The sequence below is a fragment of the Ylistrum balloti genome, unplaced genomic scaffold, assembly GCF_031769215.1.
Source record: "Ylistrum balloti isolate Yb309-2 unplaced genomic scaffold, AGI_CSIRO_Ybal_v1 Utg369740, whole genome shotgun sequence".
NCBI lineage: Eukaryota > Metazoa > Mollusca > Bivalvia > Pectinida > Pectinidae > Ylistrum > Ylistrum balloti.
The window spans coordinates 1,118,483-1,145,773 of record NW_026781950.1 but is presented as its reverse complement, the minus strand read 5'-3'; the positions used below and the strand labels follow the sequence as shown (position 1 = coordinate 1,145,773).

The following is a 27,291-nucleotide window of genomic DNA, read 5'->3' as shown; positions in this document are numbered from 1 at the left end:
TTTCTGTTGACCTTGACATGGGGAACACAGTGACCTAATTCTAAAGCACATCTGAGAAGCTTCACAAAAGCTCAGTCAGAAGCACAAAAGCTCAGTCAGAAGAACAAAAGATTAAAGCAAACTGAGGTTTTGACAGGTCACCAACAGGTTTTGGCAATACAACGTTTGGTATTATTGAAGAAGTAAAGAAAAGTTGATTAAAAAAAAAAGAAAAATCAATATTTATAATTCACCATGAAGCCGAGTACACTTTAGGTAACCATTATGCCCACCTCTGTCTGTTCAGTAGAATTATCAATAAATACAATTTTATTGTCCTGTAATGAGACATTGATCCACTTGTTTGACCTTTCAATCTTGACCTATAATGTCTAAAAGCTATTCAGAGGTTCATGATGTAACTTAATCACCAGAGTTTCTGCTATGGACAACCAAGTGCATTGACCAAGTGATTTCACACAGATAACTTCACTTTACTAAATTAGATTCATGAATTAAAGGTTAAAAGTCAATTAAGCATTATTTCAGCCTGTCATGTCTTTATCTACAATAATATTTAAGCTCAGTTCTGAGATAATATTATCATTTTTTGTTTTCAGCTAAATAATAAGAGATAAAATTACCTTATTTAGACTTAAAATCCCAGACAATGTTAGAAGACTTTAATCAATGAAAAAAATGGTCCCGTAAAAAAAAATTGTTAAAATATCAGGCAGTGTAATTAATCAGAAACAGTAACAAGGACATCTACATTATCTCACAGTGATGTCAGTAACAAAGATATTGTTTTTAAGGTGTCTACAACTACATAGATGTAAATGTTTCCTGGGCCAGACATGCCTGACAGAATTACTTCCCTTACATCTGTGTACAACAAGTACTTAATGCAGTAAAATACCCATTTAGTTACCTATTTTACAGGCAAAACAAACATGTAAATTCAGTGTATAATCTCACTTTTAATTTAAAATCCATTTTTAACTTTGGCTAACAACTAGAAAAAAATTATGAATCGTGTTTCTGAGTAATTCAAGCAATGACGTACAAATGTTCACTTCCTATAGATAATCAAACAAAACATGAGGAAACATTGATATTGTGATGACGTCATACTCAAGTGGTCCTTGCAGATTTGTCTTTATTTAAACCTTTGTTTAGTATTGATTTCTGTTTATCTGATAATGTTCGTCCTTTTACAATATTTTTAAATTAATTTTTTTTCCTAATATGATGGTAAAATGTGTGACAGGTCAATAGTGCTTCATACTTTCTCAGGAAAACATATACAATTTTTACACACTTAATGGAGGATTTTTTAAAGTTAAAGAGTAGCTGTTCCTAAAGCCAGGTCTTGTAAGGAATGTATATTCCATTGTTGCCTTCTGTTTTTTTTTCAAAGCAATGCTGGATATTATATTGCTAGGAAACCTGGTTATTGGAGTTCTCTCCATACTCTGTTGTTATTTTAGGTTACAGTTTGTCCATATTACATTAGTTATTGGGAACTACGCCCATGTCTGGCAACATGTCCATAAAAGTCTACAGTTATAGTACTTACAAACGCTATTTGATTATCCTAGCAATGAGTAGTTCATTGCCTGACTTTGAGTTTTTTGCGTTGGCACAGACTCGTCTTACAAGCTATTAAACTATTGTAGAGGGCTTTGTATATACGATTATGTGCCTTATGTAACCTAGCAGATAGACTTCAATATACATGTGTACTCAACTTCGATTTTGAGAATTTTTCTTCAACTGACTTACATGAAATATGATTGAAACTCATTAAATACATTAAAAAAATTGCATAGATTGTTAATCTCATGAAGATGTATGTTTTACCTTTGCAGGTTTATACAGAGTGCCAGTAAAAAATGAAATCAGAAGAAAAAGACGGCCTGGGATTCCGTTCCAGAATACATCCTGTTTGTTTCAGGCTTTTGGTTAAAGCACTGAAATTTGAACCAGTTAGCAAAAGCAATATTCATAGTATATTACACCGGAGAAAAGGGGCACTATAGTTAAATATATACCAGACTCTACTTGATAAACCACGAATCACTGGATATATCTGTGAATACATTCAAGAATGAATTAGTCAGGAATGTCGTTTTTATATCAATTAATCCCATATTAGTTAGAAAGTGACCACATACAGACACATGAAAGTTAATCCTTTATATCAACATGTAAACCTAGAACACATTTTTTATTGTTACTCATACATAGGTATCCATGTTCGAATGGATTAATTAAAAACTTAAGGATCTTAAATTTTCAGTCCAGACTGAATGCCTCAGCTGCTCAGTCAAGGTTGAAATTAACAGCAAATGTGATCAATTTCTCCACCACTTTAATCAATTAAACTTTAAGTCTATTCAGGATTAAATAAAAAGGTATTATAGTGGTAAAATGAGACTAGAGTACAAAGTCAGTGTAGATAATTTATGTTCTTAATAGGATTCCCTGACTGTTAATGACATTCATTCTGATATATAATACAGTTATATACTCTCACACTAAGGGTAGTGTCAGTCCCTACACTTCTCTACAATATACTGCCATTTAAATGTTATAAAATATCAATGGAAACATGCATCATACAATGTTCATTGAACCAAATTAACTGTTAAGTCTACAAATATCATTTTAAGAATTAAAAAAAAATAAAATTGAAATTATATAAAGCAAGAGGCCCAAGGATCTTAATGGTCAACTTAGTTACAATGCTTCTTGTAACATATAATAGAAATGATTTTGTTAAATATAAGTAAGATAACTTTAACTATATTGTACACACCATGCCAATGTAAGTCGTGCATACATTAACTGCTGTTCCATGCTAAGATTTCTAACCAAGTTCGAATTAAAAGAAATTACACTCAAAAATTGAATTTTCCTATATAAAATCTTCCATCCAAGAACAGTAAAAAATATTTGAAATTTCAGTCAATTTGACACATTTCTTGCCCTGCCCATCAGCCCCTGGGGGTCAGTCAATATGTGCATCTCATCAACTGTCACCTTTTACAAATAAAAAAATCTAATGAAGTTTGAACTATTTTTGAAAGAAATTAAACAAATTTTGCTCAAAATATAGTAAATTTTACCTTTTCCCCTGGGGGAAATGTGAGACCCTGGGATCATAAAATTTACATTTTCTGTAAAGCATCTGAAGGTCTTTCCATTCATGGAGAGTATATGATTCTACCATACCATGGAATGTGAGAAGATTTTTAAAGTTTCAATCAATTGGACCATTTTTGGCCCCGCCCCTCAGGCCACTTACGATTGGGGACCATATACAGGGTAATTCACAATTTTTCAGTTTTTTAACCATGAAAGATTTTTGTAAAATATCATTGACTTTGTCTCAGGTGATCTAAAAAATACTGCAGGAAAACGATAATGTTACAAATAAGTACAAGGAATGCATAAAGTAGTTGATACAACTAATTTTATCATCCCAAATTTTAGGAATCAAATCCACTTAGTGACAATGATTTTCTTTTTTTCAAGAGTAGGGGAGGGAGGGGGAGACGGAAAGGAAATGATCATAAAGATATGTTTCTTTATCAGAAAAAAAAATTAACAGGTAGCACCAAGTCAGAAAAATTTTAATAAATTTCGAACACTTTTTAATTGGAGATCAGTTTATACAGTAAGTTCTGGGGACTATCTACCTTACCATGTTATATGTAATAATATTACAAAACAATACCTGTACTTCACAGTGAATGAAATTATTATATAAGAGACAGATAAAACAAATTTATTTGATAAATGGCATTCATACCACTGTGAACCATCACTTCATAAATAACAGCCTCACAGCAAAGTAAGTCAGTGTTAATAATCACATAGCCTTCGTTGATCAAGCTGTTTACTGGCATTAGTCCATTTCACAGAACTTAATGTTCTCAAATGTTAAATTTACGGACAAACAAGCACTATCAACTCATAAAAAAGGTGCCGTGAGAGTCGAAACTGTTTCTTCTACTTTTTTTATTACTTTATTACTTTCCATGTGAAAATTTCAGGACTGTATATGTAACTGAATGTCAGCAGTGTTAAAAATTTCATTTCGACCAGATAACAAAAAAAAAAAAGAAATCTCTGTCAGATATATGTAATGTAAAAAATTACTGAACCAAGGAAATTTTTTGAGATATAAAACTTGTACTATTCAAATAAAAAGGAGTCTTTCAACGTTAATGAAAGTGAGACCTATTGAAGTACAAAAATGTATTGGAATCAGTAAGGATTTGTTTGGAAATACACGGCTTGAAATGAATGAAAACTTTGGCACTTAATGGATTTCTTGTACGACATGGTTGACACAATACTGTTAGTGTTACCTGTGCACAGTTATACCCTGTATACAATGTAATTACAATGTCGTAAAGATGGCCTTACAAATGAAGGATTTTACCTGAGTATTGATGTATTACAAAATTTACTTAACAAGTTGAATAATTTGTTATGTCACAAGCCTTTGGGCAAGTAGTTTATTAGATTATAGAACAAGTTTGTTAAATGATATATTGAGTGTGAGATTCTATTCATCATATATAACGAAGATAATATGTGAAAAATCTTCAATTAATTTCCCTATAAGACAGACTTATTTTGATAAGGACAGTATGATTTTCACTATCAACACATTCATGACAGAAATGTCATCAAGACGTGACTTATTAATTATTTTTTACACAAAATGTTATCGTACTAAATCAACAATTTGTGAGATAAACATACTTTACTGGGTTACATTTTCAGTATTATTTCCCTGTGACACTGGGTCATAGTTTCAGTAATATTTCCCTGTCACACTGGGTAATAGTTTCAGTATTATTTCCAATGTGACACTGGGTCATAGTTTCAGTAATATTTCCCTGTGACACTGGGTCATAGTTTCAGTAATATTTCCCTGTGACACTGGGTCATAGTTTCAGTAATATTTCCCTGTGACACTGGGTCATAGTTTCAGTAATATTTCCCTGTCACACTGGGTCATAGTTTCAGTAATATTTCCCTGTGACACTGGGTCATAGTTTCAGTAATATTTCCCTGTGACAAGGGGTCATGGTTTCAGTAATATTTCCCTGTGACAAGGGGTCATGGTTTCAGTAATATTTTCCTGTCACACTGGGTTACATTTTCAGTAATATTTCCCTGTGACACTGGGTCATAGTTTCAGTAATATTTCCTGTGACACTGGGTCATAGTTTCAGTAATATTTTCCTGTCACACTGGGTTACATTTTCAGTATTATTTCCCTGTGACACTGGGTCATAGTTTCAGTAATATTTCACTGTGACACTGGGTCATAGTTTCAGTAATATTTTCCTGTGACACTGGGTCATAGTTTCAGTAACATTTTCCTGTGACACTGGGTCATAGTTTCAGTAATATTTCCCTGTGACACTGGGTCATAGTTTCAGTAATATATTCCTGTGACACTGGGTTACATTTTCAGTAATATTTCCCTGTGACATTGAGTCATAGTTTCAGTATTATTTCCCCTGTGACACTGGGTCATAGTTTCAGTAATATTTCCCTGTCACACTGGGTCATAGTTTCAGTAATATTTCCCTGTAACATTAAAACATTACCTTGGGGTTCAATATTTACACCTGTAGCTCAGAGAGTTTTTCATGATTTATCAAAATACAATGAAAAATAATTTGCCACTTAAAATTTTACTTTTTAAATACAACTGCTGTTAATGTCAGTAAAATAAACAGTTAAAAAAGTGTCTTTATTTATAAAGTTGTATCACCTTAACACATCATGTAAGCCACCACCTCCAGTACAACTTCAGTATGAACAAAGGGCCAAAACTCTGTCCATACTGGGACACATGTATGTCTGAATTCCTTAACATATTAAATTTAGCTGTTATAAGTGAAAAAGTACCTGAGATAATTGAAATTGAGTGTATATATATAGATACAAACATTTTGTCCCCTCAGTATCAGTGGTGAATGGGGTATGTGCTGTTATTCTAAATCCCTCTTTTCACACAGATTATTCATGAATAAATAGATAATTTTTTGCAAAATAATGTCAAGATTCTATCAATGACCAAGTCTCCCAACAGAAAAATTTCAGAAAGATGTTCTTAGATTTAATTCACCGTTCTCACCTGAAAAACTGAATGCAAACATGTCTTCACTAGATGATAATCAATTTTTTTCCCAGCCCTATGGCTTAGGTTGTAATACTGCCATGTTTGTAAAGGCCTATTTTTAACAGATAAATATCATAAGGTTGCTTGTGTAGTTTATCATATCCCACTCTGTTACAACAGACATTTATCCCTCCTTCTGACAGACAACAATATCCTCTGATAAACCCAGGCAACTAAATCCTTTGGGTCAGAGGGATCGATCGATGTAATGTTATGGACATTAAAATAATTGATGTTCATATTTATAGGTGGGTTTATATACATGTATTGAAGGAAAAACAGGAAAATACAAGTTTATTTCTGACACCATAATCAAACAGATGGTTCTGATATCATCTCCCCATGTAACATCTTTGTCAGACAAATTGGTCTGATAATTTTCCCTGTGTAACACCATTGTCAGATACATGGTTCTGATATTATCTTTCCATGTAACACCAATGTCAGACAGATGGTTCTGATATTATCTCCCTTTGTAACACCATTGTCAGACAGATGGTTCTGATATTATCTCCCTTTGTAACACCATTGTCAGACAGATGGTTCTGATATAATCTCCCCATTTAATGCCACTGTCAGACAAATGGTTCTGATATTATCTCCCTTTGTAACACCATTGTCAGACAGATGGTTCTGATATTAACTTTCCATGTAACACCATTGTCAGACAGATGGTTCTGATATTATCTCCCTTTGTAACACCATTGTCAGACAGATGGTTCTGATATTATCTCCCTTTGTAACACCACTGTCAGACAAATGGTTCTGATATAATCTCCCCTTGTAACACCATTGTCAGACAAATGGTTCTGATATAATCTCCCCTTGTAACACCATTGTCAGACAGATGGTTCTGATATTATCTCCCTTTGTAACACCATTGTCAGACTGATAATTCTGATGTTATCTTTCCATGTAACACCATTGTCAGACAAAGACAATACTTAGTATAAGTTTACTTTCAAAACTATGACATTTCTACTGAAAGAATTTTTAAATTATTTCTTTTAATCCTGTAATACAAAACAGTGATAGATCTTACATGACTCTATACAGCTGACTGATACGTTTACTATTACTGGGTATAAAAGTCTAAACTCTTATCTTTACTGATTCTGTTGATATCTTTTTCATTTTTTCAAAAAAAATGAGCGGAAGAAAATTGATATCTAGGGTGAGAATTTGGTTAAAGTAATATAAAATGCTCTTTATTTATTTTACAAATGCTCTAAAGCTTTCAGATCTTAATTAGAAACGTCAGATAAAGACAACGCCTCCGTAAACATTTCATAATGACTGATTATTGTGTAGTGCAGCAATAAGTCACTAACATAACTCACCTGGCACATGGAACTACTTTTTCTTGTCTGCTGACTGTCCGAGCTGACCACACCTTTGAGGATGACCTGGACAGATGCAGTCCAGACCTATTCCTGAACATCTTGGGTCTGTTTCATGTATCACAGACCATCATATGAATTATAATCATAAAAATCTCCTAAAGTATGGTTTGTGCTGAATTAATGACATCATCTAAGCTCACAAGCACTGATGTTTCCATTATCAAGACAAAAACTCCATGGTGAGAAAACCCTACTTTTCCTTTTGTGATAGAATAAATTGCCTTTGATCTTAACTAAAAGTGCTCCATCATCGTCAACAAGATGTTTTACACATGCCTAAATGTTCTGTCAGACATAATCCATTTTCTAAACACTGATCATGCACAAGGTAATCGATACTAGAACAATTCTTGTTCAATCCAACATCATTGATTACAAACATCTTAGAGGTATAGATTTTCTTAAAAATCCTTCAAGCTATTCACACCATCTAGATCATTAGTGTGCTTGTTTGATGTCTAAGTCTCCTGTGTGTTTTTCATCCGATGACAATCAGCTGGGATCAATTTGATGTTAGCCCTTATCACATGGCACAGGACTTCAGTATTCTGTAACACTATCTGTGTCTACACAGCCTTTTAATATACTCAGGTAGACATAAAGCCAACCAAACTCCCTAATATATAGATATACCCACAAATTACATATATATATACACATATATACATCGTACCTGCCTTTCACTGCCTATAACATATATATAATACCTATTACAGCTGTGTACCTAAGATATACCTAAACAGTTACCTTTTCTTAAATGTAATTCTATTTTAGTCATTACAATTACTTTTGAAATTATGTACTTATAATCTTCAAGATTCTAATCCCATACAATTCAAAGTGTACATAAATATACGGCTGAATAAAAGTCAATTCCGACAACTCATATACATTGTTGACAAGTCATAACAACAAATATGTGTCAGAAAATGACACAATGATGAAAATATAGGGCTTATTACACAGCTGGTAACAGTCACAAGCAAAATTAAAAACAGGCATCCCATAATATCCTTTACAATGTAAACAAGTCTTACAAAGGCTCAAACAGCAAAGATTTAAAAATATTAATCTATTTCTAACATCTGTATTAAATAAATTCTGTAAATGAAAATATCTATAATTTCTTTTCAAATTATTTTTATGAAAATATATTTTTTCTATATCATAACTCTTTTGTCATTTTAATTGATCTTTTATTGGTATTTTAAACACAACTTTGCTTTTCTTTTAATGCATGGTATTTTTTCTCCCTCATATCTCTTCTCCATGTCGCATGATGAATTGATCAGAAAACTCATGCATTAACATGTTTACAGTCAGTCTTTTATTCAGCTATACAGGAGAGCACAGAACTTCAGCAATTAATGAATTTATCATTTACGGAATCAATATCCTCTTTTTTACACATTTTATAATATAAAAGACAATTTTTCTTTTATGATCACGATTATACATAATAAATGAATTTGTCAATATCTAAAAGTACTTTGTTGGACATCACTCACAAAAGGCTTTGACAATTTACATCACAATTATTTTGTTGTACCAGAAATGAGTTTAAATTTGACAAAAGATGAGAAATATGCATATTTATTTGTTACCAATGGTACCTGTATTATCACACTCACACCAAATGTTTCATAAAAAAATTGAATCTCCGATATTTTCATGAATTAACCCATCTAAACTATAAACATACATAATACCACCAGGGTTTTTTCCCCTCTCATTTGGGAAAGAGCCTTTTTATTTCGTTCTGGGAAGGAAATTTTATAGAGTAAAGTATATAATTTTGCAATTTAGCCTTATAATCAAAAAAGGGGGCCATCTTTGGCATCACAGAACCTCTTGAAAAATCCCTGACCATCTGGTAAACTTCCAGGATTTGTGACTCAATTTTGATTTTCTTTTAAAAGATCTTATTTCTGGTACTGATCAATCTCGAAATAAGCACCTTGCGAAAGACATGACCTCTGACCCCAAACCTGATCCTGGGCTTATTGTCAGGTAAATACCTTACCATTAAGGTAATGAATCGAAAACTGAGTGAGAATCAACTGTATCGATCCACATTGTATACAATTTAGTGTGATATCTAGTAGTCTTCAGTATCAGGTACAATATATACCACTGGTCTAATGAAACTCAGAACATGCAACAGCATAACATATTCTGATTTGATATGCATATTACAAAAGCAAAAAAAGAAAATATGTGAGTTATCTTCAGTCTTTCACCAAAGCAACCTGACTAGGTCCAATTGCTTTATCAGATGGTTAGGCCCTACCATGGGTACCTCAGATCCCCTGCTCTAAATCTTGTGGCTTTTCTGTGCAAAAGTGATATCACTTGTTTTACAGATCTTGTGAAATATAATAAAAAGGTGTAAATTTTGATGGCATGGCAAATATGTGATTTGTAATGATTACTAAGGGAAAACAAAGCAAAATACAAATTTTGGTCTTCAAAGAATTTCTGTAAGAAACAAGTCGGTTTGGCAGACAGTTAAATTTTGGGTTTAGATGTCTAAAAAAAATGCATCAACTGTTAATGTCTTACTATAACATTTCCCCCTGACAAATGGTATTAAGTGGTTTCCATTGTAGCAGGAAAGGAGTTGTACTATAAGAACACTTCAGAAATGATCCTACCACACTCTCAACAAAAATTGCTAATTTTATTTAGCTTTTTCTTAATCAACTAGAAATTGAGATAATTATTCAACTTTATATCTAATATAGAAGAACAACAGAGGAAAACACACATCTAAGGTGTTCAACATATTTATTTTCATGAGTAAGAACAGTTTAGGGTTATCTTGATTAAATTTTATGTCGGACATCTTAATTCAAACTACAGACTAGGATTATTTTGTGGGTGGTTTGAGATTTAAATTTTCCCAGCTGATGTCAAATGACCCTATCCAGTGATAATTGGACCAATCAAGTCTGCCATGCAGTTCTTGGACCAATCAAAAACACAATACTTCATTTATTCTGCATTAAGACCAGACCACTGGACCAAATATAAACAGATTCTTAGCCAAATCCAGGGGAATGCTTATTACAAGACAATGAATTAGCTTGTAATTAAATTGTAATGTGTATAAGTCTGTTTGGTTCAAGACATGGGCTTATTGCCGAAAAGTTATGGTATACTAATTAGGCCAATAAGCCTGTGTAAACACTACTGTAGGTTTACATCTCACAGTAATGAACTACTGACTGTCTTATGCAAAACACTTAACAAAGCACACCAATAAATTACCAGTAATCATCACCCACTTGTTTGAATACATACAGAGTCAATGTTAGCTCTAGTCTTTGAAACACTTTTCCTGCATACTTAATGAGTCTATATCAGGAGAAAGTCTTTGTGACTCGTTCAGATCAATTTTTTCTGGTGGTATACCTTACATACTGTGTATTTGTTGTCTTTCATTCGACACGATCGAAGGTAATCACAAATATTGACAGTTGTAATTAACACCTGATATAATAATAGTCATATGTTGGGTATTGATATACCAGACATGTCCCTGTCAATAGCTCAAATGACACAAGAGTACTTATCCCCCTCAACAACTACATTCACAACCCTAATACGCTGTAGTGTTTATGGTTTTACTTGAGCAATACTTGAACCATTGCTAACTGAAATTATTTCAATTCCAAAAAATTTGCAGAAAATTTCCTTCTTAATTCACCAATTTTCTTGCCTAAATTAGGCAAAATAATCTGTTCCAAACAAGTGGAATAAATCCTGTTGTCATTGTGCAGCAAACCAGTATGTTGTCCTCAGCTACCAGCTCTAAATAATATTGGTCAGATGCATAGAATATCTTAGAGATCTTCCATTTTATTTTGGATGCAAAACATTTAAAAATAATTTCACAAACTTTCAAAAATATATTTAGCTGTCTGTGCAATACATAATATTTGTAATTTGCTGTATCCTACATTCCTGACTTTTTAAATCACGTGTGAGTGATATCCTCAGCAGATCCCAGTCAGCAGTTTATCAAACTAGCGACACTAAGTTAACATTTCATTATAGTCACATGACTCCTTATTGTTGGTATGTGATACTCTGCCACCTCAAGAAGTACTCACATAATTAGTATATAGCGGTATATGATTTTTAATATGATTCTGTCCTTATTATGGTACAGTTGTGGTAAAGCACAACACACCAAGAACTTTGGGCACACATTGTCCATACATCACGCACACAGTTGTGTGCACACAGGCTCAATACAGTATCATACGCACAGCTGTGCAATAGGATCGCGGTATGTAAAAATGGTTGGCTAAATAATACGGATTGAAAATAAAGTTGAAATTTTGTGAAGTAATTACTAAATAGCAATGACACGAACATTAAAATCGATCAGTGATTATGAAAGTCATTTTTAGTTTGACAGTTTTTGAAATAACATTGGACCGGCATTAATTAGTCTTATTATAAATAGTTTCACACCTTAGAAAATGGCAACTAGTGGTGCCTCGGGCAACAAAATTTACCTGTATTTACATGACAGGTCCAGATCCGTGCCGTATATTTTTTGTTTGCAAAATGAATAAAAAAAATGAGAATAATACAGAAGTAATGAAAGTGAATTGATGTTAAAAGCAAAAAATGATTTATTGCTGCAACATAAAGAGATGTCCATTTAATGTTTATATATATATAATGTATATATAATGTGTGTCCGTGTATGTTTATATATATAATGTATATATAATGTGTGTCTGTGTGTGTTTATATATATAATGTGTATATAATGTGTGTCTGTGTGTGTTTATATATATAATGTATATATAATGTGTGTCCGTGTGTGTTTATATATATAATGTATATATAATGTGTGTCCGTACACTAAGGCTGGTCACGTGTGGCTCTTTGTAAACAAAACACTTAAAACTACAAGTGTATTTAAATATTCAGTGTGTACCTTCTAGGGTCCAACCTATGTATTAATGGCTTAATTAGGCAATATATTTGTACTCTTATATATTTAGAAAATTAATAATCCCTATCCCACGATTATTTCTAAATTTATATCAACCACAACAGAATCTCACATTTGTGTGATAGAACCGCACAACGTGTGCAGATGTGCGATAGCTTAGTTTGTCCAATTTACCTATCGTGCAGACATTGTGCACACATCACACATCGTGTAAGTTTGTGCAATCCCACAACTGTACTTCATCACAATTGGAAAATTGAAGTAAAACAGTATGGAAGGTTAGCCCTAAACAGGGCTGATGCACTGACAAAGGAATACATGTACAAACCTTCTTCATTAGTAGTATCATATCATAAACTACATACAAAACAAAGAAAAGACAACCAGTAGGAAAAATGATACTTCAAAAAACTTTAAAATATCTCTGTCTCACTGTATCAAAGTAAAGGGTTTTAGATGTCAGTCAAGATGATAATTCAAAGATATAAAAAAAACTTACATACTAGGGATTAAACAATTTTCATTTTTAACAGCATGATATTGGTAATTACTGGGAAAGTTTTGTAACTAAATGGTCTGGTACTGATAGGTCGATCCAGTCACGGGGAAACTGACCTGATGAGATTTAAAAGGATATATCTTTGTCAACACAAGGAAAGCGTAATTACTGAAGATCAGATAAGTTCTTTTTGTCACTGACAGATCTGATAGAATGATCAAGTCACAGGATAGTGTCTGAGATTATGGATCATACTGAAGATATACAAATTTTAGCAGTAATGTTATTTTAGCTCTTTTCACTCTGGAAATAATGTGCTAAAAAATGACTGCTCCAATTTCAGTTTTTTAATGTCATTGATATTGGAGATTAATTTCCTTGTATTGATGTGTCCGAGATTTCATATTCCATATCTTGGTCAGATCTGAATGATTAATTTAGTTCAGGAATGAATACAAAGGAAAAGTACCACATTAGTGAAATTTCCACACTTTTGTCAGCATGTCACTGTAAAGGGAAGTAACTCTACAGTGTAAGGAGTAGAACAGAAGACAGTACATCAGACATTCAGAGTGTAGAAATTTTACCTTGAGATATCATTGAAGCTGAGGAAGAGTCGCTGGAGGCTGGGTAGATTGTCCACATCCACCTGGAAATACAATCATCACAACATTAGACAGTAGACAGGATGCAGAATGATTTCAGATTAGAGCTGGTTTTCTAGTTCTGTAGCATCTACATCCCAGAAACTAACACAGGTTTTGAAGGAAAAATTTCCAGAGCAAACTGCAAAATTTTCTGATTTTAAAAAAATGCTTGACAATTCCTAAAACGAAATTTGGCCCATTAATGGCTCAAGATTGTCATTAAAGTCAACAGAACTCAAAATTAACGCAAATGATACAGAAAGGAAACCTGATAAGCAGGCAAACAAAAATTACAACATCAAAGAAAATTTTTACCAAAATAAACAAAATGAATGACTATTTTACTTACCACTGTCCTGATCCTGTTGCGACGCAGATTAAGTTCTGCTAAAGAGTCCAGCCCCGCCAAATTGTCCACAAAGGTAATCTGATTCCCAGCAAGGTTCAGTACTCGTAGCTCAGACAGATGGCTGAGATTTTCAATCATAGCAATCTGCAAAGGTCAAAGGTTGGCAATAAAGGTCATAGGTTAAAAGTAAAGGTCACAGTGACCTACTAGTGTACCTTTTACACATTGACGTTAGAACATTTGAAGTGAAATTCATACTATTTAATCACTTTTGGACATACAGCATCATAAAAATAGTGCTAAACCAAAGTTTTCTTAGTATAAAATGGAGTGTTCATTGGAAAGGATTGTCCTGTTGAGGAGCAAACTCTGGAAAGACTGATTTATAAAAATCTTCTACAATTAAGTGTAAAAATTTAAGTAAAATTTAAGTAGATCTACTTTTCCTAGAACACTTAAGCAATATTTTTATGTATTAAAGGTTGACAATTTTAAAAATATTACTACACAACATATTGTACTTATACATAATTCCAGAGTGAATGAAAAGATCACTTTCACTCTAGTCTTGGGTAAATGAAATGATTCTTATCTATCATTTATCAAAACAGAGAGAGAATCCTAACTGTTATACTTACCTGATTGCCGTGTAAATCCAGGACATCCAGTTTACAAAGTGTTTCTAAATTTTCTATTGTTTTAATTCTGAAATAAAACAAAAATTATCACAGTAAGTAAATAATGCTACAGAATCTTAGACCTGATACTAAACTTTACTGAAAGTTACCAATGAACATTTTTCCTTTTGACAACCTACAGAAATATCATATCCTAGATTTTGTTTTTCCCCCTTTTTTTTCTCACTTTAAAATTTAAAACCTGTTAGAATAGAATCTCTCTTCTGTTTGAGGTATATTTGTGTACTTTTGAAACATTTTCGTATAAACATCTTTAGACACCTATTCTCCAGAAACTGTTCTATAATCTTAAGGAAGATGCAGTGACAGACACCTATTTTTTTTTATATAAACTACAAATTTCTTACCTAATCACTTCAATATCCCACCCAAGGTAGGGTTTACTTATTTTAAATGTTAAATTCCACATATCTGTTTTTGTCCAATATGAGTACATGCAGAAATTTGAGTACATTGTTTTTGCCCATTACCAGTACAGACTTAAGCATTTACTTGTTTTTGCCTAACATAAGTACCTGTAGAGATTTGAGTCTTGTTTGTTTTTGCCCCACATGAGTACCCATACAGACCAGAGTTCTTACTTGTTTTTGCCCAACATGAGTACCCATAGAGATTTGAGTACATACTTGTTTTTGCCCAACATAAGTACCTGTAGAGATTTGAGTACATACTTGTTTTTGCCCAACATAAGTACCTGTAGAGATTTGAGTACGTACTTGTTTTTGCCCAACATGAGTACCTGTAGAGATTTGAGTACATACTTGTTTTTGCCCAACATAAGTACCTGTAGAGATTTGAGTACATACTTGTTTTTGCCCAACATAAGTACCTGTAGAGATTTGAGTACATACTTGTTTTTGCCCAACATGAGTACCCGTACAGCCAGAGTTCATACTTGTTTTTGCCCAACATAAGTCCCTGTAGAGATTTGAGTACGTACTTGTTTTTGCCCAACATAAGTACCTGTAGAGATTTGAGTACATACTTGTTTTTGCCCAACATGAGTACCTGTAGAGATTTGAGTTCATACTTGTTTTTGCCCAACATAAGTCCCTGTAGAGATTTGAGTACGTACTTGTTTTTGCCCAACATGAGTACCTGTAGAGATTTGAGTACATACTTGTTTTTGCCCAACATGAGTACCCGTAGAGATTTGAGTGAACTAAGCCCAGATATCTCCTCTATCTGATTATCATACAGGTCGAGGAAGATGAGGCGCTTTAGGGAGCTGAGATGCTGGATCTTGCTGATCATGTTGTGTTGGTAATTCAGCAGCCGCAGCTGCTCCTCGCCCTCCAGTATCGGACATACTGTTAGTTTTCGTCTATGAATAAAACAAAGACAGTATTTAATCCCTGAATGTTTTCAATAATAAGAAATATTCTCTACCATGAAAACACAATAAAGTTAATCACATTTTACAATTTTATGGTCAAAGGGAAGTAACTGGTAATTCTAAAGTAACACTAAGAAATTTTCAGATCCGTCTCTCTCCTCCGTTTTTCAGTAGCAAACATACCCGGTATATTTTAAATGCAACGAAAGAAACTTTCTCTATTGAAATATCAGTATGTCATAGGATAATGAAACATTATATGAAGAAATTTTAAGCTTGTGAAAGCAACAGCAAATTTCACAATACATACCCTTGTTAATTCTTTATAATATTATATATAAAACAGCGAGAACTCATGTTAAATCCAACTTTCCTTCTTTGAATCACACTATCCAATAGATTTGTTTGACTCTAAACATATGACTCTCTTAGGAAACTGTCCAAATTTCTTGACCACAACAATATAATGTGTCAGAATGTAAGCTTGGGTCATTTGAACACTAGACCACTAAAGCATGTACAGTATCTCTGTATCAACTTTGATTCTAAACATCAAAGATTCCATCAGAGTTTTCCCTAACTCTCAAAACCTTTGACTCCCTTATCTGACAATGGACTCCCAAAATTTAAAAAATTTGCAATTTATTGTGGTTTGAGCCCTTGGACTTCTAATATGTAAAAAAAATTAAAGGTCTTCGGAGAAAACCTTGCATTCCATGCATGAAGTCAAGCTGACATTGTTAACACTAACGACATTTCATGGAGATAGAAACATTGCAATTTTAGGCAGCAAAATATAACAGTGTTAGTCCTCAAATTACATATTCTCTGACATAATTTGTCCAATTCTCTCAACCTCAGCCCTCAAGAATCCAGAATTACAAGATGTTTCTGTTTACGATGAATACAGACCTGTCGAGGTTGAGTCTGTCTGGATTGGAAGACCTTTCATCAGGCGTCCTATAAACAACTGGTATACCAGGGGCTGAGGGACTCTCAGCAAATATCACTCTGTCCCCTACAACACAGAACAAGGAGTCAACATCTGTCCTTAAAGCAAAGAATTGTAAATATATAATTGCCTAAAGTATCAAGATCAATAATTACCAGTGTTAATCCCTTAATATACTCTTCATAATTCATTTGACAATTATATCAGTCATGTTTTCCACAGCACATTGTTGTTATCATTCTTATATTTTTATCATGTTGTATACCAGTAATATTTGATACCTGCAGTCAGACTCTTCCTAAAAAATGACTTTATAAAAAGCAAATATGTCCTTATTTCATTTAAAATCTCATTTTTATTCATAATTAAATTTCATCACATCAAATTTCATTTTTTTTCTTTATTATTTTCATTTCAAAAAGGATTATTTTAACAATGCAATGGGGATTAAGAAATAAGAAACTTCAAAAATAATTTCTCTCATAAATGGCTGTGACCTTCTCCTTTCTTTATAAACAGATCTTTTCTTATTTTGACTTGACCTTGACCTATGACATAATCGACCTTTTGGGCATATTCTGTTTTCTTTTTTTTTTACAAAGTCTATTCAACTTCATTGAAAATATTTGAGCCATTCAAACATTTTTTTCCTCCTTCAAAGGAAAGAACTTGTTATAAGTGAATTCAACACTATCAAAACAACCAGGTGACCGTCAAGGAACTTTATATGATGTTAAACATTTGATCATCTTCAAACTGTCATTTCAAGCACATCATTCCAGTCTTGTATTCAAACTTTCAATTCAAACTGTGTTGGTGTAAAAATTGAACAAATGTTTCATGTGAAATGTATACTAGTTAGAAAACATGGTTTATTTATTAAGTATTGGGAAATAGAGAGAAACCTGCCAAGGTTTTGTTAGTTAAAAAGTTATTTACCTAGATTGCGGAAAACACCTTTGAGAAAGACAAAACAGAAAAATTGATTATACTTGTAAATAATTCTAAGATTTGAATTTTTTTTTAATATTTGACTCCTGAAAGGATTATAAACAAAAGTTCAGACTATGTAAATACAAAATTAAACCTGGGGGACTTGTTCCAGGCCAAGAAGAACTTTGAACCAAAGTTGGTAATATTGACTACATATAGTACAAGTATTAGGTTCTACAAGTGTAATAATGTTATATGTGCATTTGAAACTGTGACAAAGTCCCTATTAGCAGACATTTTCTAAATTAAAGAGTACCATCCAAAGTTTGTTAGCTTTTAGAAGAAAATGTGTAGCTAGGACAAATATGTGTATTTCATGAAAGAAACAGAGGTAGAAAATGAGAAAGAAATTACTGCTTTATTCTAACCTTGTAAAACAATGTCTAAAATGAAAACTAAGAATCAATATGTCAATTTGGATTCAGGTAAAGAGACAATTCATTCTTCCACTGAATTCCATTTTACAATTTAATATTTAGAATACATTAGACAAGATCTCGTGATAAAATAAATAAATTAATAATACATTAGTTTTTTATTTTTTTTCAGGAAAATTTAAACAGAGGTATTACACCATGAAAAATGTAAAGGACCAAGTTCAAATGAAGAAAATCTACAATGAAAACTACTTCAGATTTTAAACCCACACAACCATAATAATAATTGTCTACAGATTTAGTTAAAATGACTTTTTACCCCCTGACTGTCTACTGTCGCCATAGCCATACATGCTCATTCCTGTAAAATTAAATCATTCATTCTAACATATTGATAAAAAGATCTGTGTTGTTATTTGAATATTGAATATACATCTGCATAAACATTATCTTTTTATTTCATACTTACCGTTTTATGTACAGAGCAGTCAAAATATGACAAACTCATAATTCTAACAACAAAATAAAAGCCTAGGCCATAGATCAGTCCCCTGTATGAAACCCTGTACCTCTCATGATATCATCTGACATTTAGCATGTTTATCAGAAATTAACAGTCAGCAGCTGATCATTTCAAAAGGAAAGGGGAATTAAGGACATAATGTTGATGAGAAAAACTTTGTAGATTTTATCAAATATCTGGAGCAGTAATGTAAAATAATACTTCTTATCTATAATAGAACTGGTACAGTCTAATTGGGACTCTCCACTGCAGTTTGTAGTAAGAGATTCCATATATACAGCAATCAGTATGGAGATACCTTAGATGTAAAAGGAATACAGATATTGGACGGTCAGAAACAAATTTCCTTATTATGTATATTTTGATTTTAAAACAGATTACAATAAACTTGTAAGGAAGGCAATGACCTTTGACCTTCTGGTTCAAAGGTAGTCAGCATATCTACTTCAACTTTTACCAAGAGTTCACTGTTAAATTTCAATGAAAACTGTATTTGGTTTTAGAGGAAAAGTTTTGTGTGTTTTTTCTCAGTCATGCCCAATAAGCCTTCTATTTGTTATTGTTTTAAATCAAAGAGTTCTCTTTCTTGGAACATAGGTATTGTGATAAGAAGACCAAAAAACAATTATCGTATCAATTTTTTAAAAAATTTTTATCAAATTGTCAATAATCACTTTGAGTTTTGTTCCCCAGACAGTTCTTGAGATGGGAAACAATGAAAAACAATGACATTTCAATCCTTCAACAGTCGTATAAAAATATTCACTTTATAGTTGCTTTTATTCATTTGTGAGCACCTTTGTCTGAGATTAGTACAAGTCAACAGTGACAACCTCTATTGAACAAATTCAAATGTTAAAAAAAAAAGATATGATCATTTTTAGGACTCTAAGCATCAAATAATCAAACAGTTAGAAAAATCAATTCATACACTACACAACCTGGAAAAGAATAAACAATATCTGAGAGTTGTATAAAACTAACGCTGAAATCAAACTATTTGAATTAGTCTCTATCAATCATTTTGTCTCTAAAAATGGAAACATTAGTAAAAGGTTTGCATTCTGTCTTGATGTCAAACAGAGCTGAAATCACAATTTTTAACCCAAAGAATGTGATGGTGTTTTTAGTACCAAGTCAGTGAAGTGAAAAATATAGGTCACAGTGACCCAAATTTGATATGCCAGACATTGGTGTAGTACTCATTAGACTAATCTCTATATCAAATTCATTACTTACAGACTTTCAAACTGATGAAGATAAACAAGAAGCAAAGAGATATATCTTGTCCATTGTGAATTGTCATGATGATTCCAAACATTAGCATAGCTGTTATAGATAAGTTCTGGTTTTCCAGCAATATCATAGCTTAGTGCATAATGATCTCCACATGAAGCCTGAACCTCAAATGAAGACTGACTCTCAAGTTTTTGGACTACACATCATAAACAAGGTCAACAGACCTCGCATTGGAACTCACAGTAGAAGCTAGACCCAATGGTAGAGTTTTATATATAGATCTTGCTGTCAAAACTTCATATGACTTGACTAGACTTTACAATAAAATCTAGACATCGTTGATAAAGTCTAGATCTGACACAGCTATTGAATCATACATTACCAGTAAAATACATACAATAATTCTTCCACTTTTAGCTGAAATTCGAAGTTGAAATAAAAACAAAACAAAACAAAACTAACACTAATTAGGTACAAACATTATTTACAAATTGAACATTCCAGAAAAATGAAACAACAACATGCAAATGTGAGAGAAACACAAGTGTCAGTAAGATTAGTGGTGAGAAATAGGCCAAAACGAAAAATACAAAAAAATGGCCGTACATTTGCAGACATTATAACCCCGAGACAAACAAACACAAACCTGGTAAAAAAGCAGGTGCTTTCAGAGTCTTAGGAGAAAGGTGAGCACTAGAGCGGGAACTACGCCCACTTTCTTCAAGATCCTGCAACTCTGGCGTGGAAAGATCGTGGGCCAGGGCTGCTGCTGGCACGATCTGTTTCTTATTACTTCTATAATGAATCGGCACTTTTTCTGAAACAAAACAATGATCCCATCACCATTTAAAGAAGGTGTGCTTAGTTATCCCTGTCACCATTACAAGCTCCGACGTTGATCAATGAAATCTCAATTACGGGTAATTTATGTTATTGCATGTATTAATCTTTTTTTAGATGTATTAATCTTTCTTATTATCAATTTTCATATGGAGTAAAAGTATATGTCTAGCACTTCAATATTAATTGAAGTTTAAAATAAACTAGCAACAGGAGAGACAACTTGTAACTTTAATGCAAAAAGAGCTGGCACCATTTTTTTTTTTTTTAAATTTTCAACTTTTTTATTTCAAACCCATCACACAGTGTGAGACTCTAAAACCAAGTGACAAGGATATATAATTAATTTCTACCAATTTTTTTTTTTTTTTTCGAAAAAGTTTTCATGTGTTCAGGAAATCTGGCTATATTTCGAATTATAGGCTATTCCGTCCATTGAGTACATATAACATATGTACATAATGATAAATCTATCATATTGATTTTTCATCTGCTTTGACCTCAAAGCATTATCATCACGATAAGGGGTCAGAGGTCAATACTTCTGGAAGAGGTAGATGTGTCAGTAGGACAAGTTCCTGTAAGCTTAAGTGGTCTTATTTCATAAACCTCTGTTGCAGTTAGACATGGTAAGTCTAGTTCTGGTCATACCCATTTCTGTGATAAATCATGAATTTTTTTTTCCTAGTTCAAAAGCTGTATCTACAGAAAGATTGAGTTCCCAATTACCAATTATGAGCTTGATTTGCATCCCTCATTATATAACTACAAACTCGATTTCTCCATCTATTACAGAAAAGGAACAAAATTATGACAGAATGACAGTAAGATAGGCAGGACAACAGTATATGCCACTTGTTTTAAGGTAGAACATGCATGTTCAGTATTTTAGGAAATAAATATTAGCTATAACTTTATTTCAAGGTTTCTCTTCACAAATTCCTGCATTTTCAGGGAGAAAGCTAGCTGTTATAAGCTTCGCCTGTTGCTAAATTCTTCATATATGGTAACCGAAAGTCAAGCAAACAGAAATAGCTCTACACATTTCTTTACCACTGACAAACAAAAGCTGTTTCTGTCATCAAAGTTGATAAAATGCTCTAATTTAAACTAAGCCATTGACAATCAATAACACCATTTATCAAACACAAAGCAAATATCAAAACTTGACACTTCTTTTTTCATCAAATTCTCTAAGTTTTCAATAAAAAGAAATGAAATTAGACAATAAATCTCCAGGTAGGTACACTAGAGTTTAACCAGAGTTGTGCAATCTAAAAAGTTTTTGAACCAATCACAGGTGTCAAGTATTTTCACTGTTTTTTTATCCCTGTATCTATCAAGAAAAGGGACCAAAGACCTTACTCAGTGATCCCAATCTCAATCTGATTGACACACAGAATATCTCACAGGACTGAATATTTTTAATCCTCTTAAGGAATTCAAACATAATGACATTGGCCAGGGTGTTACAATTAAATATCCTACTCAATGAATTTCTCCGTAAGCTTGTTGAGATTAAATTGAGAAATCAATTGTGATTTTGTTAGATATAAACATTTTTTACTTTATCTTCTGTCCATCATTATTAGATAATTTACTAGAATTTTGTACCAGCTATCGCAGATGTAAAAATCACTACTGAAAAAAACTGTTGGGATAGAAATTTCTGTGGTTTTTATTCAGGCTTTCTGCTATTGAACTTTAACATTGAAGTTTGATCACTAAAAGTCAAAACTCCCTCAGTTTTCAACATCATCATCACTAATGTTCCTTCCTACAGAATTCATAATTACGTACAAAGACTAATTTCACTAAGTTTGTAAAAATTCAAAACTTGTGTGTGACATTGAGAAATAAATTATGTGTAGTTTAATACATCATATGCAGATTACCTCCACTTAAGCAAGATGGCTGCTTCATCCATACTACAAAGTATGGGAGGGAAGCAGACGCCATTCCAGATGAAGGTCGCAGGGTTAAAGGTCGGTCTTTTTCTCTTTCAAACCTCATTGTTTTTCAAACAATAATAATTCCAATGAATATTCACAGAAAAAAATCTTCACTTTCCCGCCTGAAATCCATTTGAATTATTCTCAGACAATGTTAGAATTTGAAATCAGATATGACTTCGTGCCATAATCTAGCATTCTATGATTCAAGAACACTTAACTCTTCATCACATTTTCACAATTTTCAAAGAAAAAAAAAGTTTAATCAGTCATAAAATCAGCGTTGACATTTTTCAAACTTAAAAAATTCCTCTCGCAAGTGAATGAATTGAGTATATTTCAAAAGGATGGTTTGCACAACTTTCACTGTATTTTAAATGTTTAAACATTTGTCATGTAGATAAATAATATTGCTGTTGATTTCATCCATGAGCAGAATAGTAATCCAAATCCCATTAAAGGTATATGACGTGAATGTGACCCACTGAAATATCGAACACAACAACTGAATCATCCGAATAATTTGATCACCTTATTATCACATTCAAGTGTGAAGCGACTCGTTCAGTGAGAGTAGGGAAAGTTCACCGCTCGCAGATTAAACAACACCTAACTCAGGTATGTTGAAATTTGAGTGTGAATTCAAATACGTAATTTGATTTTTTTTTAAGCATGCATTTAAATGTTTCATATGAAGAAATCAAAATGAGATTTAAAACAGCAATACATTAACACACTTTCAGTCACGATGACTAAATTATAATCCACCCAAAACTCAATCCATAGAGGTTTGTCACAACCATGATGACATCAGTTGAATGCATGCTGATTTGTGAATAATTTATTTTAAAAGTCTTCCCCAAACTGCCACTGTCATATGCATCAGGAAGTCAGATAAGTGGCGCAAATTCAAAATACATCCTGGAATCACTTTCGACACGTAACCATTAATTCTATATCCTGTTGATTAGAATTAACGTGGCATGAAGTGTCAATATTCTGTTGATTATACCTCTCTGATTGGCATATAAAGTGCTCTTTCTTTTTCAATTAGATATTTCAAATCCAAAATTACTCCATAAGCCGTCATACAAAGAATAATCATTCTAAAGGATCACATCCGAGTACCTTAATGTGTACAATCAAAATAACTCCATAAATTTCTCCACACTTCTGACTGATACTTGAGCAAGAATCTTACCACTATCTGCCTTTCATTTATAAATTGATATGAACACAACGTTATTTACTTCAAATCTCCTCCATATTTGCACAAGGGAATATGGTGAAATATTATCCTGTTTGTAATCCGCCAAGTATATATGGTCTTATAAATTACCATTTAATATTAATATAACCTTTACAAACACACTGTAACAGTCATATACACAAAATGGCTGTAATCGCTGAGGATGTGTATTTTGGCAAACAGCCAATAAGAGGGATAATTCAGATGACAATCAATCAACAAGGATTTGTGATTTTCCGTCAGTAAGAAAACACAATCTGGGAAGGTATCTCTCCCGGATTTTAATCTAACAATTTATGGACGATGCAGCTTACAGACTCGAAATGGAAAGAAGTTTAAAACGATTTATTGCATCACAACAGTACTGGCTATAGGAGTAAACTGCTAAACAATAGTACTATCGAGCGAAATCATTATAATATTGGATGTTACAATATTTTCAGGAACTTTTATTTACAAGAAAAAACAGCTAAATCATCATTGGACCGATAAATTGATTTTATGGCGATAAATTGATTTTGGGATTCAAAGTGAACAAATTTACCAAAGGAGTGAATCACTCCATCATGTTCATGGCCAAGTGGACCAGACTGAAGTCAATCCAGAAAGTGGGTTATCCAAACACACTCGCAGCAACAGGTGATCAAACACTGGATCACATTACACAGACTCCAAAAGATTCACTTTCCTCAGCCTGAAGCTTAAACCAGAATCCTTAAGGTAAGCTCAATTCATTACACAGGTAAGCATTTCACTACATGTGAGTGTGTTAAAATCCACATAACCAGTGAAATTCTTTTTAACACTTGATGTAAAAAACACCAGGTAATTACTCTGTTTATTCAATTCTCCACAAGGGAAATCGGAATTCCATCCATCAGTAGTTACATCCTTTGAAAAATTTAAGAATGCAGAGAAATAATTTCTGTCAATATGTCAAGTTTTTATATTTTTTCAGTCCTGTGTTCATACAATTTTGAGAAACTGGGCCAAAACATACAAGCTATGTACTGTTTATGTGTGTCAAACTATGTCATTCGATGATCAACCGTTGCTGCTTTGTCGTAGAATACAATACACTATCTACAAAACTTTTAAGCAAAACTCCAACACATATCAAAGCTTTAACCTGCTCAAATACAAAACACTGTAGTTTGAATTTCAATTAAGTCTTTTCTGAAGACGCTGTCAATAAACATATAGAACTCAGTGAATTGAGTGATCATTTGTACAGCTTTGTGGACTGGCATGTGCAGTTTTTAATGAAGGTTTATATACAAGTTCTCAAACACTTGGCAACAACACAACATTTGAAAAAAGAACTGGTATTATGTATATACAAACTCTATCATTGAAAAAAACTCCAGTAAATTGAAAACCTGAGGCTAAATCAGTATCAGTTATATATATTTTTTTTAATATTGTAAAACTTTATTGTATTTTTAAAAGTTCCTTCTGGCTGAATTAATCTATCAAAATTGTCTTTATCACAACTTTATGAAAATTCCTTTGTATATTTGTAAAAGACAATCTTTTTCCATCGGTCATTATATATATAAAATCCTTAAATGTCAAGTTTTTGTTGAATTGAATTTTTTTTTTATTTATCCTTTGGACTGTGATGAAGTTTCTTCAGAAAATCCTTTCTCAATGAATATCATGACACAAATTATACAAATCAATAAATTGCTGAACAATCCACATCCTCCAAAACAGAATCACAAAATTCGACTAAAATGTTACATTTTCATCAGTGATATGTCAAAAGGATCCATTTTTGACAAAAATCCTTGAACATGTGTAATCTTTCCATTGGAGTCAGTGACTCATCCATTCAATTTCTGAAAATTGACTGCCGAAAAATCCTCCAAGACAAAAGTCGGCCTTAAATTTTCAAATAAAGAACTCAAATCCAGAACAGTCGATGTATGTGTTTTACACACACTTGAACATTAAAGAGTAGCATACCTACGTTGGCAATCTGAGGGTTGTCTGTTCCGTTAAATTACTTATCATAATCTCTATTTAAAGCCTACACATAACGATTAGTTTAAAGTGGAGATTTGCAAAATCAGGGCAAAATGACCGCAGTTTTAAATTGCTTTATAATCCCAGTCGTAAATATTCTTCTTGTAAAAACATTTTCTTGTTGAAATGTTTGTCTCTTTTCTTTTCATCTTTTCACCTGTGCCAGGTAGTCTAGCCCTTTAATTAGCGAAGCAATGAAATGTCGTAGAGAGAAAGTAAACTTATAAACAATGTTCCAGTGAAAGAAACTAATCCTATTACAATGAAATTTCAAAGTGATTTCCATTAAATTAAAAGATCAGGTTTTGGTATCAGAGAAAATATTACATACTCTTACATAACCTAAATCCTATATGTCTATGGATATAATTACTTTAAATCCGTGTCTGAAATCTTCATTTTCTCTTTACTGACAGTACCTGTAGGGGACCTTGGAACTAATATCAATAGACTTTCTCACAATGAAATCAATTTTCACCACCTTTTTAAGTTATTAACATTCTCACCATGAGAAGGAATTGCTTGAAAATGTTCAACTTTCAATTTTTATTTTTGTTTTCAATAATCAAAGAAATAAGTTATTTTATCTTCAAAACCATTAAAATACAAACTGCCCCCACCCCTAACACTAAGCTCCCTCTCAGTCTGTTTCCCCTGAGGTGTGAGAACCCTAAGTTCATGAAAATTTCATCATTAAATTTATATACACTTCAAAATAAAACCAATTAATATATCTGATAACTTTTAATCTTATGTGAAGGATTTATCTGACCCCAAGTTTGATAATAAACACCCCAACGATTTAATACAAAGTAACGACCAATCAAAAGCTGGATAGAATTCACTGCAATGACAGCATGCCAAAAGAGTGTGGCAAACTTTACGAATGTGTAAACAACAAGTGTACTGGGTTCATTCACAGCTGATTATACATGATCAATCAAAAACTCATCCACCAACACCGACACAAATTCCAGGGTTTTCACATTAACAAAGATTTTGCCACTGATAAAAGTAGGGCCCAAAAAATTAATATGT

The 27,291-nt window shown here is 32.6% G+C and overlaps 1 protein-coding gene across 1 annotated transcript in view; it reads right to left on the bottom strand.

Annotated features, from left to right (window-relative positions):
* Positions 1 to 27,291, bottom strand: part of LOC132543122 (leucine-rich repeat-containing protein 49-like) — an 82,782-nt gene that overhangs the window by 43,846 nt on the left and 11,645 nt on the right. The window contains exons 4-10 of the mRNA XM_060206584.1: positions 20,831 to 21,001; positions 18,742 to 18,783; positions 17,013 to 17,118; positions 15,885 to 16,088; positions 14,705 to 14,771; positions 14,067 to 14,210; positions 13,658 to 13,719 (exon numbers count right to left, since the gene is read on the bottom strand). Coding sequence (XP_060062567.1) covers positions 13,658 to 13,719; positions 14,067 to 14,210; positions 14,705 to 14,771; positions 15,885 to 16,088; positions 17,013 to 17,118; positions 18,742 to 18,783; positions 20,831 to 21,001 — 796 coding nt within the window. The remainder of the gene's footprint in view (positions 1 to 13,657; positions 13,720 to 14,066; positions 14,211 to 14,704; positions 14,772 to 15,884; positions 16,089 to 17,012; positions 17,119 to 18,741; positions 18,784 to 20,830; positions 21,002 to 27,291) is intronic.